Source organism: Solenopsis invicta, chromosome 5 (genome assembly GCF_016802725.1).
Source record: "Solenopsis invicta isolate M01_SB chromosome 5, UNIL_Sinv_3.0, whole genome shotgun sequence".
Lineage (NCBI taxonomy): Eukaryota > Metazoa > Arthropoda > Insecta > Hymenoptera > Formicidae > Solenopsis > Solenopsis invicta.
This window is the reverse complement of record NC_052668.1, coordinates 1,757,763-1,772,365: the sequence shown is the minus strand read 5'-3', so window position 1 is coordinate 1,772,365 and position 14,603 is coordinate 1,757,763. Positions and strand designations below refer to the sequence as shown.

The following is a 14,603-nucleotide window of genomic DNA, read 5'->3' as shown; positions in this document are numbered from 1 at the left end:
AAATACCTATTTTATCCCTAAATTAAGCAAAAAAACTTTTAATTTTCCAAAGGTTTGTTCGTCGCCAAAGAAAAAAGCTGGTTTACAATAGGCTTGTTTTCTATTCCTGCACTAGACTGCACTGGAACGTTCCATCTTGCTTTCACTAACTTTCAAATATATATCTATTTCATTTTAAGTACACACTAATTCAGGGAGTTCAGGAACAGAAAACAAACGGAATAGGTCTGTTCGAGTTGCTTGAAATCCCCAAAAATTTTTGCACTGGAGATGAGATAAATATATATTCGATCGTAAGAAAGAGAGAGACGACAAAGAAATTAATTCAAAAAGAGCAGCAACACGAACAGGCCTAATGAGTTGCAAGCGTAGCTGCAAATCGCGAGTGGTTGCCAGTAGAGTCCTATATAAAGAGAGAAGCGACATCGAACCCCCACCACAACCATCAGTATCCAATTGAGTCCTCCACCACTATTTTGGGACCGCTCTAACGTCATCAAACACCATTGGTATCATTCTACAAACAGCTGTGGTCACAATATGGCTGCTCGCTTAGCCAATCAAGTATTAATCAGATTACCAATCAGAGCTTCGGACATCAATGTCGCTTCTCTCTTTGACTGTGTTCCGATATAACTGCCAGTACTGGCAGTTATATCGGAACACAGCCTTTATATAGGACTCTAGTTGCCAATCGCAAGTTGTAAATTTCAACATAAAGGCTGGTCTACAATGAGTTGCAAGCGTAGTTGCAAATTGCGAGTGGCTACCCAGAGAGCACATATGTCTGAAAGACGTCTTGTAAACGTCTTAAAAAAAACGTTTTTTAGACATGTCTAAAAGACGTCATAAACACGTCTTTTAGACATATTTAAAGGATGTCTCTTTTTAAGACGTCTACAAGATGTCTCATTTTCTGACGTTTTCTAGACCTGAGGGTCAATCATGTAATTTCACGTGGAACTTTTCACGTTTCACTTTTCACTTTTCACGTTTCACTTTTCACTTTTCATTTTTCATTTTTTACTCATAGAGAGTTCACGTGAATCTTTTCACGCACAGCGATTATAGGCTTGTTTTCTGTTCCTGCACTGTTCCTACACTGCACTGGAACGTTCCTTCTTGCTTTTGCTAACTTTCAAACATATACCTATTTCATTTTAAGTGCACACTAATTTAGGGAGTTCAGGAACAAAAAACAAACGGTATGTATGAATAATGCGCGGAAGTTTAGTTTGCGTTCCGAAATTCACCATTAGAGGCTCTGTCATTGCAACTATCAAGCGATCGTGAAAAAGGTTTCTACCTGCTTTTACAGTATAACTTTTACTGTAAAAATTTTATTATATAAAAAAAATTGTAAAAAAATTCATAAATAAATAGCAATATTTCTTAGTTATATTGCATAAACTTAATTTACAAATATAATATATATTACATTTATTTTTAATAATCCATATATTGTAACAACTATTTTATTATGTAGTAATCTAATACTCAAAATTACATTGTAATTTAATTCAAACATTGTTTTTCAAAATTAATTTTAATTAGTTTTTTATGTGTGCAAATTTTAAAGTAAATTAATTTTATTAGTCATTAAATTTAACTTTGTTTAATTTAAAAATATTGAATAATTTAGAATACGGACCTTGATCAAAACTGAATTCTCCGCTCACACATGTATTTTCCAAATTTATAAGTTATAAACACTTACATGATTGATTAATATTCTATTTCACAAGACGCACCTTTCTTATATCATTGTGTATCAAAACGCGTTTAAAGTATATTTTTATCTAAATTTGCATTTGATGAAACCTCATTCTATATAATTATCAAAATATCAATTTGTCAAATATAAATATCAAACCTAATTACATCACAAAAGCATTATTTTTATTTATGTATGTATTACTTTATCCTATCAACGCAATGCAATACCAAAAAGGTTAACCTCGTCAATAGGCTTGTTTTCTATTCCTGCACTAGAGTGCACTGGAACGTTTCTTCTTGCTTTCGCTAACTTTGAAACATCTATCTATTTCATTTTAAGTGTACACTTATTTAGAGAGTTCAGGAACAGAAAACAAACGGAATAATACCTCTTCAAACTGTTACCACACTGTTACCACACTTTCATTCTTATTTCAAAATACATACAATTTATTAATTCCCTAAATTTTCACCTTTTCGCCATCACGGCTGATGGCGAAAAAGTTCACGTGAAAAAGTTCATACTTCCGCTCATAGGCTTGTTTTCTGTTCCTGCACTAGACTGCACTGGAACGTTCCTTCTTGTTTTCGCTAACTTTGAAACATCTATCTATTTCATTTTAAGTGTACACTTATTTAAAGAGTTCAGGAACAGAAAACAAACGGCATGAGTGAGTTACATGATTCCATGTTGAGTCTTATATAAAGAGAGAAGCGACATCGAACCCCCACCACAACCTTTAGTATCCAATTGAGTCCTCCACCGCCATTTTGGGACCGCTCTAACGTCATCAAACACCATTCGTATCATTCTGCAACAGCTGTGTTCACAATATGGCTGCTCGCTTAGCCAATCAAGTATCAATCAGATTATCAATCAGAGCTTCGGACATCAATGTCGCTTCTCTCTTTATATAGGACTCTACTCTGTACTTAAGGCTGCGTTCAGATTCCCCACTCGAGTGCACCCAGGCACCTAAAGAGCGTTCAGATTCCTTTAGAGTGCCCCTACCGGACATTAGGTGGGTCGTTCACTTTATCACTCTGTCTATCCCGAGAGAGTGGAAAAACCACATGGGTCCTTGAGCCGGGTGAAACGGGTGGGTGACGTAAAGGTGCGTTCCAAAATGTATCGCTATAAAAATTTCTATATATTTGTGATAAAGCTCGTATATTTAAAACAAATTTAAAATAAAAAAATAAATTTAATTTAAAATATTATAGTAAATTAAAATTAAAATGTATAAATATAATAAAGAAAAACGTTAATAACCAAGTAAAGTTTAAACGTTTTGTTTATTATTCTGTTTATGTAATTACAGATTAATAAATATTAATCTTTTATTCTATTAACGTAAGGTTTCTTGGTCTACAGTCTCACAAAACTGTTATATAAATATTTATATTTGAGATTAGTATGTTAAAGATTTTTAGTATTATTAAATATTTTCTGATACTAATAAAATATACTGTTTGTTTTCTGTTCCTGAACTCCCTGAATTAGTGTGCACTTAAAGTGAAATAGATATATATTTGAAAGTTAGTGAAAACAAGAAGGAACGTTCCAGTGCAGTCTAGTGCAGGAATAGAAAACAAGCCTATACATATAATAGATGATATGCGCAATATATATCTACTCAAAAGAAAATAGGGAACACTTTCCAGACACCAAAAATTAGGCTATTTTCAAATGACTGTAACTCGGTGAAAAATCATCGTAGATAAAAAATAAAAAAAGCATTTTGAAGCTTGAAGATCCAACTTTAACGCTCTATCAGCAGATTTTCAAAATTCTTTTAACTTCCTTGTCTTATGCAGTAAAAAAGCACACCCTGTTTTGTTCCTTAAAATTTCGTATTTTTGACACTTTGCAGCTCGACCAACAAATTTTTTTCGAACAATTCAAGTAAAGCTTCATAAACTACAACATTTTGCCTACAAAATGCTTTTTTTAAAATTTCTCTACGATTTTTTTTGACCGAGTTACGCTACTTTGAAGCTAAACCTGCATTTTTTACAAATGATATCCGTACTCCGTGAAAAATCATCGTAGACAAAAAATCAAAAAACCATTTTAAAGCTCGAAGTTCCAGCTTTAACACGCTGTTAATGGTTTTCAAAAATTTTCTCAATTTCTTAGTACTATGCCCCAAAAAAGATACACTGTTTTTTCCTTAAAATAACGTATTTTTAACAGCCTGTAGCTCAATAAAAAAATTTTTCTCGACAAATCCAATGCAAGTGCCATAAAGTATGACATTTTCTCTACAAAATGCTTTTTTTAAAGTTTTCTCTACGATTTTTTTTGACCGAGTTACAAGACTTTGAAGATATACATTTTTTACAGTACATTTTTCCGAAAAATGACGTCTACCGCCGACATTAGCATTACCCAATGTGCACCACGTGGAGGTTGTCGGTCGGATTTTTGCACATCGTGTGTGTGTATGTGAGTGTGTGTGTGTGTGTGTGTGTGTGTGTGTGTATGTATGTATCACAGCAGAGATAAGGACCCCGCAGTTCGTCACTTCTGCAGTATTTAATGACTCCAAACCCTCTCTGCTGTGTGTGTGTATGTGAGTGTGTGTGTGTGTGTGTGTGTGTGTGTGTATGTATGTATCACAGCAGAGATAAGGACCCCGCAGTTCGTCACTTCTGCAGTATTTAATGACTCCAAACCCTCTCTGCTGTGTGTGTATGCGCTCGCGCGCATGAGAGTTCAATAGTGTGTATTTCCTCCTCTCTGATCAATTACTGCTTGCAAGCGTTCTCGCATATTTATACATCTTGCAATACGATCTTGCGGAATGTTGTGCCAAATTTCCGTTAAAATTTCTCCCAATTCTTCTAAATTTCGCGGCTGTTCCTCGCGACGCCTTAATCGTCGTTCCATTTCATCCCAAATGTGCTCGATTGGATTTAAGTCCGGGCTATTGGCGGGATGATTTAACAGTCTAATTGCGTGTCGTTGAAAAAAACGTCGCGTTATATTCGCCGTATGAGGTCGAGCGTTGTCCTGCATAAAAATAAAGTTCCGACAGGTTCGATTTAATAGCAAAACGTGTGGTCGTAGAATATCGTTGATATAACGAACACCCGTCATTGCCGGAGGTGGCAGGATCACTAGATCACTTCGTCTTGTAAGTGATATACACCCCCACACCATCACGGAACCGCCATTGTAGGATCGTATTGGCATAACGCAACGTCGATCATAGCGTTCATTTCGTCGACGCCAAGTACGTATACGAGCATCATTGCCATAAAGGCAAAAACGTGATTCGTCGGAGAAATATACATTTCTCCAATCCCTAGCGGTCCAATTTATGTGATCGCGCGCAAATTGATAACGTACTTGGCGATGCACGACGGGTGTTCGTTATATCAACGATATTCTACGACCACACGTTTTGCTATTAAATCGAACCTGTCGGAACTTTATTTTTATGCAGGACAACGCTCGACCTCATACGGCGAATATAACGCGACGTTTTTTTCAACGACACGCAATTAGACTGTTAAATCATCCCGCCAATAGCCCGGACTTAAATCCAATCGAGCACATTTGGGATGAAATGGAACGACGATTAAGGCGTCGCGAGGAACAGCCGCGAAATTTAGAAGAATTGGGAGAAATTTTAACGGAAATTTGGCACAACATTCCGCAAGATCGTATTGCAAGATGTATAAATATGCGAGAACGCTTGCAAGCAGTAATTGATCAGAGAGGAGGAAATACACACTATTGAACTCTCATGCGCGCGAGCGCATACACACACAGCAGAGAGGGTTTGGAGTCATTAAATACTGCAGAAGTGACGAACTGCGGGGTCCTTATCTCTGCTGTGATACATACATACATACACACACACACACACACACACACACACACACACACACACACACACACACACACACACATACACACACACGATGTGCAAAAATCCGACCGACAACCTCCACGTGGTGCACATTGGGTAATGCTAATGTCGGCGGTAGACGTCATTTTTCGGAAAAATGTACTGTAAAAAATGTATATCTTCAAAGTCTTGTAACTCTGTCAAAAAAAATCGTAGAGAAAACTTTAAGAAAAGCATTTTGTAGAGAAAATGTCATACTTTATGGCACTTGCATTGGATTTGTCGAGAAAAATTTTTTTATTGAGCTACAGGCTGTTAAAAATACGTTATTTTAAGGAAAAAACAGTGTATCTTTTTTGGGGCATAGTACTAAGAAATTGAGAAAATTTTTGAAAACCATTAACAGCATGTTAAAGCTGGAACTTCGAGCTTTAAAATGGTTTTTTGATTTTTTGTCTACGATGATTTTTCACGGAGTACGGATATCATTTGTAAAAAATGCAGGTTTAGCTTCAAAGTAGCGTAACTCGGTCAAAAAAATCGTAGAGAAATTTTAAAAAAAGCATTTTGTAGGCAAAATGTTGTAGTTTATGAAGCTTTACTTGAATTGTTCGAAAAAAATTTGTTGGTCGAGCTGCAAAGTGTCAAAAATACGAAATTTTAAGGAACAAAACAGGGTGTGCTTTTTTACTGCATAAGACAAGGAAGTTAAAAGAATTTTGAAAATCTGCTGATAGAGCGTTAAAGTTGGATCTTCAAGCTTCAAAATGCTTTTTTTATTTTTTATCTACGATGATTTTTCACCGAGTTACAGTCATTTGAAAATAGCCTAATTTTTGGTGTCTGGAAAGTGTTCCCTATTTTCTTTTGAGTAGTGATATATATCTTTATCTAATTTGTTAAAATAAAAATTTATTTTCATTGTTTAAATTGATTCTACTAACATTTAATTTTCATCTACTTTAGTTATATTGATAAAAATATTCATAGTAAAATATTTATGTATTATCTTTATCGTTTATCTTAATTTATTATGTAATTTATTCTGAATCTGAGATATTTATGTTACTATTTCTCAGCGTTATTTGCTAAACACACCCAATGTTTGAGAGTGCGTTCAGATTCCATAAACCACTAGGGAGCTTTTCATTAGCTCCGCCCATTTACCCAGTCACCCAGAGATCACTCACCGGGTCATGGTGGAAGGGATAGCATGGTGTGCTCAATTTGCAGCCTTCTTTCTCTAAAATCTGCGCTCTCTGTCGTTTTTCTGCCTCTTATTCCAGAGGTCTGCCAACTGTGAAAAGTTGAAGTATTTCACTTTCTAAAGTCTGTACACCTGATATAACTGTCTTTGTCGGACGTTTTCTATTTTCACTCTGTCTCTTTTCTTGTAGATAGTTACCGCTGTAAATAAATGTTATTAAATACAACACGACACGAAAGACTAACTGCGCTCATTGTAAAAAATTAATGAAAATTAAACAGTTTGTGTAAAATATAAAGATTAATAGTATTTAATAATAAAATAATATTTGAAATAACACTACAAATATAAATATCGTAATAAATTTTACGATAATTTTAATAATAAAAAATAAAGTTCTTAAAAATTTTAAAAACAACCATTGATATACAAGAATTTTTTCCAAAACAAGAAATAAATAGAATTATTAAGTCCACAAATTGTTACAGAATTTTTTGTAAATAAGAAATTATTGAAAATTGAAGATATTGTTTCATTAAGAATGAAAAGAAAAAAATAGTTGAGATAGTTAAATTAAATAAAATAAAATAATATTCATTGATTTTATGCTTGAGGTATATGTTGCTGTTTTCGAATGAACTGACTAAGACAATCTCTACCGACAAAATGTGTAGAAATAAGTCATTATTTTTTATGCAGGTTTCATGATAAATATAATAATTTATTATACACAATTCTTATATTATACAGTTTTTAGATACACATAATTATTTATTATTTTATACATTTCAAAGTTAAAAAACTAAGAGCTAAAAATTCTATTTGATTTTTTTCATTTTTTTCTTGTTTTTGGTGGCGTTCAACACATTGCATATGTTTCCTCCAGCCTTCGATTACTGTAATAATAAAACAAAACATCATTGTTTATTGTATATACCAAGAATTTTGTGGCAAATTAAGATAGCAAATTACTATCATCAGTAATCGTTCAATGTTGTTCTTACCTTCTAAATCGACCCTTCGGTGATTCTGCATCTATCATACATTCCTGTATATTCGATGGATCATCAGGGCTGACGAGTAACTCGGAAGACTACATGTACATTTTCGTGGATGACGGGAAGCGGAAAATCTTCGGCTATGACTTTGAAGTCCATATTACTTTCATTGTTACTAAAATAGAAAATATAAATGTTACTTTGATAATGTTATGCAAAAAAAGGAATGTATTTTTCAGTAATTAATACATCAATTATTATTTATTCATGTTTACCTATTTTCCGTTTTTGGTAACAATAATGTTGGAACTGCACTCGGCAAAAGCGACCGTCTTCGAATGTCCATAGGAGGTCAAATCTTCTTACTTCTCACAAACAAATCTTCTGTGAAGTGTGCTAAGCGTATATTTGCTGAAAATTCAAATGACAGAATAATAGTTAAGTTAACTAACAATTAATAAGTTAACAATTGTCCTAGTTTACATCAAGCACTTGATGTGTGCTATGTAACTTCCTATTAAATTATTTTAATTTCGACAATATGTATAAATGTATACATGATATGTACATTTAATTATCTTGAAACATATTGCATCAGTTTAATGTACTATTCTTTAAAATTATTGCAAAAGTTAAGATAATTAAATAGAAAGTTGTTGGTTAGTATGTATATCAAGTAATTGGTGTTAGGTTAGGTTGCTCTATTAAGATACGAATATTTACAATATTTTCTATTGGAACAGTATTGGAATGTTGTGTGTGTGCCTGTGTGTGTGTAATACAAATTGTAATGGAAATAATGTCATTACAAAAAATTGGCTAATAATATTTAATAAGACTTACCATTCTTAATATTTTTCGGCATAAAACTCTCTCCGATTCTCTGAATTCAGCCTTCACGCATTACTGCATTTTCCGGAAATCGGAAAAAGCTTACTTGCGCCAGCAAGCACGTTTCGTTGCAATTTTTACACGATTTCACTACACAACGTACCATTTTCACTTTATTTTACAATAAAGTTTAAAAAATAACCTAAAAATACGTGTTGTTACTATGGACGCTATGAAGCAAAGGTGCTGAAATTGGAGCAATGACGCTGGCGGCGCTGGTATGACAGAAAAAGACGCAATGCACGCATTCGTACATGTGACAAAGATGCGACCATCTAGGTTCAGCAACTTTCCGACATTAAATATTTCATTTTTTCACAGTTGGCAGCCTTCAGGAATAAGAGACACTTTGCCGTGAAAAGGGGCGTGGTTTAGCCAAATTGAGCACACCATGTTATACTTCCACCATGCACCGGGTGGAGAATCTGAACGCAGCCTAACATGGGAAACAAAAACGCACTGCCATCTGGTAGTGAAGTGGGAAATTAAATGGATTGTAGAAGGGGGGTCAAGGGAGTCTTCAGAAAAGAGAATAGAAGAAGCTTATTTATGCAGACAATAACCATTAACTTATGCCGGAACCGGTAAAGTTTATTATTAGGATTTCAATGCTTCTGTTTACCGAGGTCTCAATAAACAGTAGCCTTGAAATTCTAGTATTGAACTTTACCAGATCCTGCATGGCTGCGTTCAGATTCTCCACCCGGTGCATGGTGGAAGTATAACATGGTGTGCTCAATTTGGCTAAACCACGCCCCTTTTCACGGCAAAGTGTCTCTTATTCCTGAAGGCTGCCAACTGTGAAAAAATGAAATATTTAATGTCGGAAAGTTGCTGAACCTAGATGGTCGCATCTTTGTCACACGTACGAGTGCGTGCATTGCGTCTTTTTCTGTCATACCAGCGCCGCCAGCGTCATTGCTCCAATTTCAGTGTCTTTGCTTCATAGCGTCCATAGTAACAACACGTGCTTTGAGGTTATTTTTTAAACTTTATTGTAAAATAAAGTGAAAATGGTACGTTGTGTAGTGAAATCGTGTAAAAATTGCAACGAAACGTACTTGCCGGCGCAAGTAAGCTTTTTCCGATTTCCGGAAAATGCAGTAATGTGTGAAGGCTGAATATAGAGAATCGGAGAGAGTTTTATGCCGAAAAATATTAAGAATGGTAAGTCTTATTAAATATTATTAGCCAATTTTTTGTAATGACATTATTTCCATTGCAATTTGTATTACACATACAGGCACACACACAACATTCCAATACTGTTCCAAAAGAAAATATTGTAAATATTCGTATCTTAATAGAGCAACCTAACCTAACACCAATTACTTGATATATATACTAACCAACAACTTTCTATTTAATTGTCTTAACTTTTGCAATAAATTTAAAGAATAGTATATTAAACTGATACAATATGTTTCAAGATAATTAAATGTACGTATCATGTATACATTTATACGTATTGTCGAAATTAAAATAATTTAATAGGAAGTTACATAGCACACATCAAGTGCTTGATGTAAACTAAGACAATTGTTAACTTATTAATTGTTAGTTAACTTAACTATTATTCTGTCATTTGAATTTTCAGCAAATATACGCTTAGCACACTTCACAGAAGATTTGTTTGTGAGAAGTAAGAAGATTTGACCTCCTATGGACATTCGAAGACGGTCGCTTTTGCCGAGTGCAGTTCCAACATTATTGTTACCAAAAACGGAAAATAGGTAAACATGAATAAATAATAATTGATGTATTAATTACTGAAAAATACATTCCTTTTTTTGCATAACATTATCAAAGTAACATTTATGATTTCTATTTTAGTGACAATGAAAGTAATATGGACTTCAAAGTCATAGCCGAAGATTTTCCGCTTCCCGTCATCCACGAAAATGTACATGCAGTCTTCCGAGTTACTCGTCAGCCCTGATGATCCATCGAATATACAGGAATGTATGATAGATGCAGAATCACCGAAGGATCGATTTAGAAGGTAAGAACAACATTGAACGATTACTGATGATAGTAATTTGCTATCTTAATGTGCCACGAAATTCTTGGTATATACAATAAACAATGATGTTTTGTTTTATTATTACAGTAATCGAAGGCTGGAGGAAACATATGCAATGTGTTGAACGCCACCAAAAACAAGAAAAAAAATGAAAAAAATCAAATAGAACTTTTAGCTCTTAGCTTTTTAACTTTGAAATGTATAAAATAATAAATAATTATGTGTATCTAAAAACTGTATAATATAAGAATTGTGTATAATAAATTATTATATTTATCATGAAACTTGCATAAAAAATAATGACTTATTTCTTCACATTTTGTCGGTAGAGATTGTCTTAGTCAGTTCATTCAAAAACAGCAACACGTGGCTCAAGCATAAAATCAATGAATATTATTTTATTTTATTCAATTTAACTATCTTAACTATTTTTTTCTTTTCATTCTTAATGAAACAATATCTTCAATTTTCAATAATTTCTTATTTACAAAAAATTAATATTCTGTAACAATTTGTGGACTTAATAATTCTATTTATTTCTTGTTTTGGAAAAAATTCTTGTATATCAATAGTTGTTTTTTAAATTTTTAAGAACTTTATTTTTTATTATTAAAATTACCGTAAAATTTATTACGATATTTATATTTGTAGTGTTATTTCAAATATTATTTTATTATTAAATACTATTAATCTTTATATTTTACACAAACTGTTTAATTTTCATTAATTTTTTACAATGAGCGCAGTTAGTCTTTCGTGTCGTGTTGTATTTAATAACATTTATTTACAGCGGTAACTATCTACAAGAAAAGAGACAGAGTGAAAATAGAAAACGTCCGACAAAGACAGTTATATCAGGTGTACAGACTTTAGAAAGTGAAATACTTCAACTTTTCACAGTTGGCAGACCTCTGGAATAAGAGGCAGAAAAACGACAGAGAGCGCAGATTTTAGAGAAAGAAGGCTGCAAATTGAGCACACCATGCTATCCCTTCCACCATGTCTCTGGGTGACTGGGTAAATGGGCGGAGCTAATGAAAAGCTCCCTAGTGGTTTATGGAATCTGAACGCACTCTCAAACATTGGGTGTGTTTAGCAAATAAGGGCCTGAGCAGAATGGCTGACTTATAACCTTAAGACAAGTTTTATGACTTAAGTCTTTGTCTTTAGGAACGCACAATAACTGTCTTATGTCTTATGTCTCAAGCAGTCTCAAGGGGCCAGTGAGGTGTTTATCGTTACGAAGAATATTACGTATTTAAACATGTAATTACTTTACTGCATAATAAATGAATAATTTATAAATATCAGTAATTATATTTAATTTTTTTAAATATGTAAAACGTGAAATATGTTTTATATATTGAAATACATTTCAATAAATGTATATAACCTAACTTCTATGTTTAAGAAGATTTATTTAATGTACTTGAAAATTAAGTTTTTATTAAATTTGAGAAGAATTTTTATTAGTTTTTATAAAGAAATTTAATACATTTTTTATAGAGACTGTTTGCTTTAACGTTGGCATGTTAATCTGTATTTTTCAGAAAAGTTTGCTGTAAATCCTGGCACGTTGTGCAATTGACAAAGTTCGTCCCAGCACCTCGCCAGCAGCAATTCGACGGGATTGGCGAAGGAATTTTCGAGGCCGACGCCGCCCGTCATCAGGAACATCATCAAGAGCTGACTCTGCTTGTTCAGCAAGTTCATAGTGGTTCACAGATAGCAGGAGCGAGAAAAGCAGCTTGTAGTTCTCGAAAAGCGAGCAGCATATATTGATTTTTTTATAGGAAATTGTAAAAAATTTTAAGTATTAAATGAAGAAAGATAAAATATTTTGGTCAATTATTTTATATTGGATACTTTTATATAAATTATTAAAACGTAAAAAAAAACAAATAAGATGGTATAATAGAAGATGGCGTGTGAGACCTGTAAATCAAATAAGACATTTATATGGCGATTATGAAATACTTTTTCAACACTTAAAAAATGATGAGACTTTATTTTTTCGTTACACAAGGATGAGTTTGCCATTGTTTAATAAACTAGTTCAATTAACTGAACCTTATTTAAGAAAAAATAGTTATCGAGCACTTCCTGCAGAACAAAGACTGCTAATAGTATTAAGGTAATAAAGCAATTTTCTTATCTGTGTTTGAAAAAAATTACATCCTTTATAAAGTACAAATAAACACAAGTTTTGTAATAGGCACATTTGACAGATAAAAAATTAGTTTAGGGCAATTTTGTTAAATATTGAATTATTAGTATTTATTTTTTTAAGAATCTGTTGATTGGTAAAAAATAAAATAGTATATACTTAAACATTGTGCAGAATAATTAACTATTTGTTTTGAAATGTGCCTTGATAGTGATTTTTTATTATAATCAATGTTAATAATATAGGTATTGAAACAAATGTTTGTTAGATATCTTGCCACTGGAGATCTTCCCTTATCTATTGCTCTAGCTTTTCGCATTGGTGAATCGACAGTGCGTATGTTAATTAAAGAAGTATGTCAGGTTTTAATAAATGTATTACAACCAATATATATGTCACCACCAAATGAAGAAGAATGGAAATGTTATGCTGAAGGTTTTTGGAAAAGATGGAATATGCCAAATTGTGTGGGAGCAGTCGACGGCAAACACATTACTTTGCAATGTCCCCCTAATTCAGGAAGTCTTTTCTTTAATTATAAAAAATATTACAGTATTGTCTTGATGGCAGTAGCTAACCATGTATATAGATTCACGTTAGTAGATGTTGGTGCTTATGGTGGTAACAGCGATGGCGGAATTTTCAATGAGTCATTAATTGGAGAAAATCTGAAAAATGAAAATTTAAATCTACCAAAAGGGACTTTCGAATTACCTGGCAGTCAAGATCGTACATCAACTTTTTTTTTAGCAGATGATGCTTTTTCACTAAGTACTAGAATTATGAAGCCATACACAGGAAGAAATTTAGACGAAAAACAAAAGATATGCAACTACAGATTTTCTCGCGCTAGAAGAATAGTCGAAAGTGCCTTTGGAATAGTGCCTTTTCGAACAGATGGAGGATATTTCGACAGTCTATTTGCATGCTACCAGAAGCTGCTGATATAATAATTACAGCATCGCTTTGTTGCATAATTTTTTAATTGAAGAAGAACATAAATGTAAACAAAAGTTATATAGTACAAATCAATTTCTTGAAAATTGCGAAAATGAACAAGTACGAAAAACATTGTAATATTCATTACACTAAGAATAATATGTGATAGTTTCAAATTTTAAAAATTTATTAATATAAATGTTAACACATGGTGTATAAAATAGATAAATAATGGTTTTATTTTATGAATTCCAGAGATATTATTTCAAATGTTATATATATGAATGTTTGTAATACAATTAAACATGTCTTTTTTTCTTTTTAAGGAAATGCGATGGATGTCTTTATCAGAAAATCAATGTGATGAAACCGTGTCTTCTGCTTCGAAACAAAGAGATATACTGTGTAATTATTTTATGTCACCTACAGGAGAAGTTCCAATGGCAATACGATTACGTGCGAAGGGGTGCATACAGTGAAAATGTTTAACCTGAAAAATAATTTATGTATACGTCAATTTTAATTATTTATATACCTATTATTTTCATTTTTTATTAAATCTTATTTTTTTTACAAAACATTAAAATAATGGAGCAAAGTATCAAAAATTATAATGCAATAGTTTAATAATATATTCCAGAGAGAGTTTAATTTAGATTACTTTTATTCTTGCAAAATAAAATTTTTTTATTGTCGACATTGTATCTGTGTTAAATTATATTGCATAATACTAATTGCAGTCTAGTTGATGCTACAAATGTTACGTAACGTATAACAATAAAAAAAATTTCATAATTAACTA

The 14,603-nt window shown here is 32.7% G+C and overlaps 1 protein-coding gene and 2 long non-coding RNA genes across 3 annotated transcripts; 2 read left to right on the top strand and 1 right to left on the bottom strand.

Annotated features, from left to right (window-relative positions):
* Positions 1 to 7,624: 7,624 nt before the first annotated feature.
* Positions 7,625 to 8,071, bottom strand: LOC120357849. Its single transcript, XR_005574857.1, has 3 exons — positions 8,057 to 8,071; positions 7,788 to 7,956; positions 7,625 to 7,679 (listed from the first exon to the last, which is right to left on the bottom strand). It is a non-coding gene; the product is annotated as an uncharacterized LOC120357849 (long non-coding RNA).
* A 1,558-nt stretch (positions 8,072 to 9,629) lies between these two features.
* On the top strand, positions 9,630 to 10,318 carry LOC120357827. The gene is made up of 2 exons (XR_005574836.1): positions 9,630 to 9,839; positions 10,270 to 10,318. It is a non-coding gene; the product is annotated as an uncharacterized LOC120357827 (long non-coding RNA).
* A 3,107-nt stretch (positions 10,319 to 13,425) lies between these two features.
* LOC105198590 lies at positions 13,426 to 13,812 on the top strand. Its single transcript, XM_026141347.2, has one exon. It carries the CDS (start codon positions 13,426 to 13,428, stop codon positions 13,810 to 13,812), a length of 387 nt encoding a protein of 128 aa, XP_025997132.2.
* Positions 13,813 to 14,603: the final 791 nt, after the last annotated feature.